This window comes from Homarus americanus, unplaced genomic scaffold, assembly GCF_018991925.1.
Source record: "Homarus americanus isolate GMGI-L3 unplaced genomic scaffold, GMGI_Hamer_2.0 scaffold46833, whole genome shotgun sequence".
Classification (NCBI taxonomy): domain Eukaryota; kingdom Metazoa; phylum Arthropoda; class Malacostraca; order Decapoda; family Nephropidae; genus Homarus; species Homarus americanus.
In genome coordinates, this window is record NW_024756349.1 from 114,002 (window position 1) to 120,000 (window position 5,999).

At 42.3% G+C, this 5,999-nt stretch overlaps 1 protein-coding gene across 1 annotated transcript; it reads left to right on the forward strand.

Annotated features, from left to right (window-relative positions):
* Positions 1 to 3,992: 3,992 nt before the first annotated feature.
* On the forward strand, positions 3,993 to 4,409 carry LOC121856774 (keratin-associated protein 5-1-like). Its single transcript, XM_042352471.1, has one exon. The coding sequence runs from the start codon at positions 3,993 to 3,995 to the stop codon at positions 4,407 to 4,409; it is 417 nt and encodes a 138-aa protein (XP_042208405.1).
* Positions 4,410 to 5,999: the final 1,590 nt, after the last annotated feature.

Here is a 5,999-nt window from a genome sequence, read left to right on the forward strand (position 1 = left end):
ACCTAAAGCATACTTGTACTAACCCACCCTCACCATCAACTCACTCGTGGTGTTGAGGACTCGGTTCACATCCACGGTAAGTCACTGATGATGACACACTACACTATACACGACACACATCACAACAGTCACCATCACCACCCAACAGTATAGTCACAACCACCAAACACTATAGTCATCATCACCCAACACTATAGTGACCACCACCCAATACTCTAGACACTACCACACATCACTATAGTCACCATCACCACCCAATACCATCATCACGCAACGCTATAGTCACCACCCAACACTATAGTCACCACTTCCCAACACTATAGTCACCAACACTTGACACACAACACATGTAGCCCCGGTACGTTACTCCAGTTTATTACCAGGATAGTTATAATGCTGAACTATAAAGCCGGTCTGTTATGCTCCATCATACTCTGTCTAACTTGGTGGTTAAGGTAGCATTATACCCCTTTAGTTGGGTTACATCTGAAGTGATTCCACGAGCCCGGGGTCTCATTACGGCTCTGAATCACAAAGTTTGTTTTGATGTTGCAAATGACGTGCAGTGTAATGTGTCATATTTCTTTTTTTAATGCAGGTTTGTGAACTGTGAGTGCAGCGCCGCCTCCCTCACACCGGCTAATACAGGAACTATGTAGCGGTAGAGTTTTGTCGAGTGAGAGAGAGAAAAAAATATCCTAATGAAGGGCGTCTGATATCAAAGGCTGAAGTTATCTTTGATATAAATTATGATATTTTCAACAACAACCTCATGTGAGCTATCTTGTCTCGCCTCTACCGTGAACTAAATTATACGACTAAATATATTACAGTTTTGAAGACGATGACTTTATGTAACGATGCTGTCTTAATACATAAACAATATCAAAGGAGAGAGTTACTTTTACTGAAGAGATATATAAGAATTACCCCAGCCACACTCTCCTCACACCACCATTAAACCGACTAAAGGTGACTGTATCCTTCAGAGGGAGAGAGGGATTGAAGTTCTCAAATGATCGTGTGCGTGCAATATCATGTTCCTCAGATTCAGTCATAGAGGAGTCAAGGAGTTCAATACCCAACTTCTGTATTGTTATTTTGAACCTTGTCTGTATCAAAGGTTAAAGTGAACCTATTATATGGGTTCTTATCTACAGTGAGGGAAAGAGATACTGATTATGAACCTTTTAGAACCTGGGGTAAAGAATCTGATCCTTTGTGAGAATTATATTATCTACAGACTCCAGTGTGTTAGTGTTGTGCTGTAGGTAAAGTTACCATAGGAAGGAGGGAGGGATAAGGGTGGACAGCAGGTAGGGAGGGATAAGGGAGGAAGGGAGAGATAAGGGTGGACAGCAGTAAGGTAGGGGGGAGGTAGGAAGGGAGGGATAAGGGTGGACAGCAGTGAGTAATGTATCCATCCCGGTGTTGTTCCACTAATACTCCGCCAGTCAACACACTACATCAATCATTAGTATTTAATCTTTTTATATAATCGTCTTGAAACAGGTGGTCAGCGATGGATGAATTGATTAATGTCTGTCTCTCTGGTCTGTCTGTCTGTCTGTCTGTCTGGTCTGTCTGTCTGGTCTGTCTGTCTGGTCTGTCCCTTTTTCCTACTATGTCCATCCGTCTGTTTGCCTATCTGTCTCTCTTTCATCACTATCCCCAGCATCATTACTTCACTATCGTCATCATCATCATCATCATCGTCATCATCATCATCATCGTCATCATCATCATCATCATCCTCTACACCTCAACACAGGTATACATAAAGGTGGGTATTGTATCATTAGTTTTTCCATTACACACTGCAACATATTTAATGGTTTATGTAAAGTGATCTCTTGATAAACAGAAACTAAATTAAACTTTCGTAAAAAATAAATAAAAAAAGTTCCTGGTGCTTCTCTTGTGATATTTTTCAATAGAGAATCAAAATCTTATAAAAAAATTAAGGTTATTCAACATTATACACTTAGTAAAAAAATACCCACAAACATTTATCGAGGAACAAACCTGAATTAGTTGTGTGTGTGTGTGTGTGTGTGTGTGTGTGTGTGTGTGTGTGTGTGTGTGTGTGTGTGTGTGTGTGTGTGTGTGTGTGTGTGTGTGTGTGTGTGTATGTTTGTGTGTGTGTGTGTGTGTGTGTGTGTGTGTGTGTGTGTGTGTGTGTGTGTGTGTGTGTGTATGTATGGGTGTGTGTGTGTGTGTGTGTGTACGTAAAAAAAGGTAACAAGACTAAATTAATTCTTACCTATCTTTACAGTATATTGTGGATAAGTTTGAAGGGTATTTGACCATGACGTGTACTAACAGGGGATCGAGACTACTACTTCAATGGTATAATGGATATACTTTTGAATTAAATCGAACACAAGATATATTCCAAGGGTTAGATTATGTTAGGTTAGGTAAGTTACTCATCTCGTCTGTTACTCATCTCGTCTGTTACTCATCAGTTACTCACCTTATCTAATTTTCCTAAGCCATCGCCCGTACAGACAGACACACAGACAAGGGAAGGCAGAAGCTATCTTTACCCATCTGCATATAAATGACTATAGTAAACGACACTCATTGAGGTAAATTAAGAAGAAGCTTAAGCAGACAGCAGACAAGTGATGGTGGTGGAGCAGACAAGTGGTGGTGTTGGAGCAGACAAGAGGGTGGTATGGTGGAGCAGACAAGTGATGGTGTTATCATTATATAGTGTTATTATATAGTGTTATCATAATATAGTGTTATCATTATATAGTGTTATCATAATATAGTATTATCATTATATAGAGTCACTGGTACTGCATGATGGTGATGAAAATTTCGCCACAAAATTATATGAAAACATTAAAGCAGAGAGAGAGAGAGAGAGAGAGAGAGAGAGAGAGAGAGAGAGAGAGAGAGAGAGAGAGAGAGAGAGAGAGAGAGAGAGAGAGAGATACACTGGACATTACTGGAACATTTTATGCCCCTAATAAACGCAGGGATCTACCTTTATGAGGCGTTATTTTCAGTATATTATCATAAGTAGGCCGGATCACCTCCCCCTCACCCCCCCACCCCCCCACCACCTCTCTCAGCAAGTCAAAACTTGTCTGGGTATAAACTACTTATATCGCCCCTCAACTAACCCCTATCCAGGACTCGAACTACTCAGGGTTCGAACATGTAATGAACCCGGTGATACTTCGGGTACATTAGAGTGTGAATCCAATGCATATAGGTTATTCGGGTACCTGTAGTGTCCCGTGTATGATGGACTATTTCGGGCCAGGATACACACGGCAACACGGGAGGAAACTCGGTCCAACGATACTCTGATATTGAGAGACCGAGTGAACGAGTAAAGGTTCTCAAGCACAAAAGGTGTTTATGAACCCCATTTGTTTTTACTTTACGTCACATTAACACGGAAGTTTCGTGGTTAAAATCCACCAACTTTAATCAAACATCAAAGTGAGACTACTGACACTGACACCACACGGCGCTAAGGTTCAGGGTGAGGTGTAGGTCAGTCAGGTAAGGTCAGGTAAGGTCAGGTTAGATCAGGGATAAGGTCAATACCCACAATGTTGATATTATCTCTCGTTATAGTGTAGAGGTCAGAAAAGATCAACCCAGGATGAAAAATACAGCGTGAGACCAGACATAGGCCTACCCATTTGTTTTCAGCATTCACTCTATTTTCAACTCTCAATAACACCAATTTATTTACCATTCTTTCCTATTATCACAACATAACATTACCTATAGTCGAGCATAATAACCAACATGACATACACTGACATTTTAAGCTTGGACATCAGAACACTTAGGGTTCGTAATGGGATGCGCAGAAATATTAAGCCAGGGATCTAGGCTCTCTTCAAAACTTTAGCTTACTGAATACCATCTGCTTATCTGATTTAACTTTCCTAATAACATGAAATAGTCACTAATTGAATTCATTACAGTGGTGTAGTGTGTGAGGCTCTGTGTGGCGCTCTATGGCTCTGTGTGGCGCTCTGTGTGGCGCTCTGTGGCTCTGTGTGGCGCTCTGTGGCTCCAAAGCTCTGTGCAGCCTCTGTAGGCCTGTGGCGCTCTGTGGCCTGTGTGGCGCCCCCAGACCTGTGTGGTGCCCCGTGCCCTGTGTGTGGTGCCTCTGTGGCCTGTGTGGTGCCTGTGGCTCTGTGTGGCGCCTGTGGCCTCTGTGTGGCACCTGCGGCTCTGTGTGGCGCCTGTGTGGCGCCTCTCTCTGTAGCCCAGGCGCCTGTGCCTGTGCGCCTCAGACCCTGTGTGCGGTGCTCCGTGGCTCTGTGTGGTGCTCTCCCGTGTGGTGCTCTGTGGCTCTGTGTGGTGCTCTGTGGCTCTGTGTGGCGCTCTGTGGCTCTGTGCGGCGCTCTGTGGCTTTGGGTGGTGATTGATAGTGCTTTTATTATTATCGTTGGGTGAGGATAAGGGGATGGAGGATAGGGGTAGCTGAGGTGAGGATAAGGGTAGGGAGGATAGGGGTAGCTGAGGTGAGGATAAGGGTAGGGAGGATAGGGGTAGCTGAGGTGAGGATAAGGGAATGGAGGGTATGGTATCTGTGACGAGGATAAGGGGAGGGAGGATAGAGATGTCTGGGGTAAGGATAAAGAGAAGGAGGACAGGGATAACTGAAGGTAAGGATAAGGGGAAGGGGTGGTGTCTGGGGTGTGGATTAGGGGAGGGAGGAAGGACTCATATTCACAGTTAAAAGGACCTGACCTTGAACGCCGCGTCACGAATATGCAATTGATTCTCTCTGTTCTGCCATACACGAAAAAGCTGTTACTCTTAGTGCAATAAAAAACCTGGCAAATTTTTTTACGATATTTTTATCCATTGACAGATAGATATTTCCGAGTCGTGAAACTCTTGTGTGAGGTACTTGGTTAATTTCCTCTATAGTGATTAGATTTTGAGGTTTTTTTTTAAATAGCTCAGATTTCTCATTTCATTATGCAGTTTAAATTTGTTATTTTTTTTATATAATTTGTTTCTTTTCTCCCCTAATGCAGAAACGAGAAATGAAAAATGCAGAAAAGAGTAATTTCCATTCTTTTGCATTACAATTTTTATAAGTTTTTCTCATTTCTGTACGTTACCTGTTTCTCTCTCTCACGATATTTCACTGTTACACTGTCAAGGTCTCTCTCTCTCTCTCTCTCTCTCTCTCTCTCACCACGCCCATGATCCCTTTGATTGTTAATACACCCATTTAGGCTCATAACTGTATTATGTGTCACAACACCGTCGACATATGATGTATCCCCCCCTGTATACCCCTCACAACACTCCCCCCCTGTATACCCCACACAACACCCCACCCCCCCACCTAGACGCTGTGTTGGAAGTATTATAAACTAGAATGATGATTTTTTTTTTGCGTTGTTGTGTTGTTGTGTTGCTGTGTTGCTGTTTTGATGTGTTGCTGTGGACGTTTTAGGAAGGGCTTTTAGTAAGAACTCTAGCAGATGGTTAGGGTTTAGATACGTCAAAATTCTTAAGGATTCTGTTGGTTAATAATTGAATCTGAGTAATAGTTATGGCGCAGTTAGTAGTAGTAGTAGTAGTAGTAGTAGTAGTAGTAGTAGTAGTAGTAGTAGTAGTAGTAACAATAGTAAAAGAAAAAATAATAGTAAAAAAATAGTAATAGTAGTAGTAGTAGAAGCAGCAGTAGTAGAATAATTAGCAGTAATAGTAGCAGTAATGAAACAGGTATTTTAGGTAAAAATGAACGTACGAAATTTTGACACCAGGGGGGCGAGCGAGCGAACGGTGTAGTGCATTATAGAGGTGTGTCGCTGACGGTAAATGGAGACAGGTAATATATTCATCACGGCGTCCAGGTACTGACAGACACACACACACACACACACGCACACACACACACACACACACACACACACACACACACACACCTACCTTTTTGTACCGAGTCAGATATTTTATCCTATATATTTAATAACAATGACAGTCAGACAGAGACA

Bases quoted from the DNA above. Each gene is read 5' to 3' on its own strand.
- LOC121856774 (XM_042352471.1), top strand. From the start codon at position 3,993: ATGGCTCTGTGTGGCGCTCTGTGTGGCGCTCTGTGGCTCTGTGTGGCG.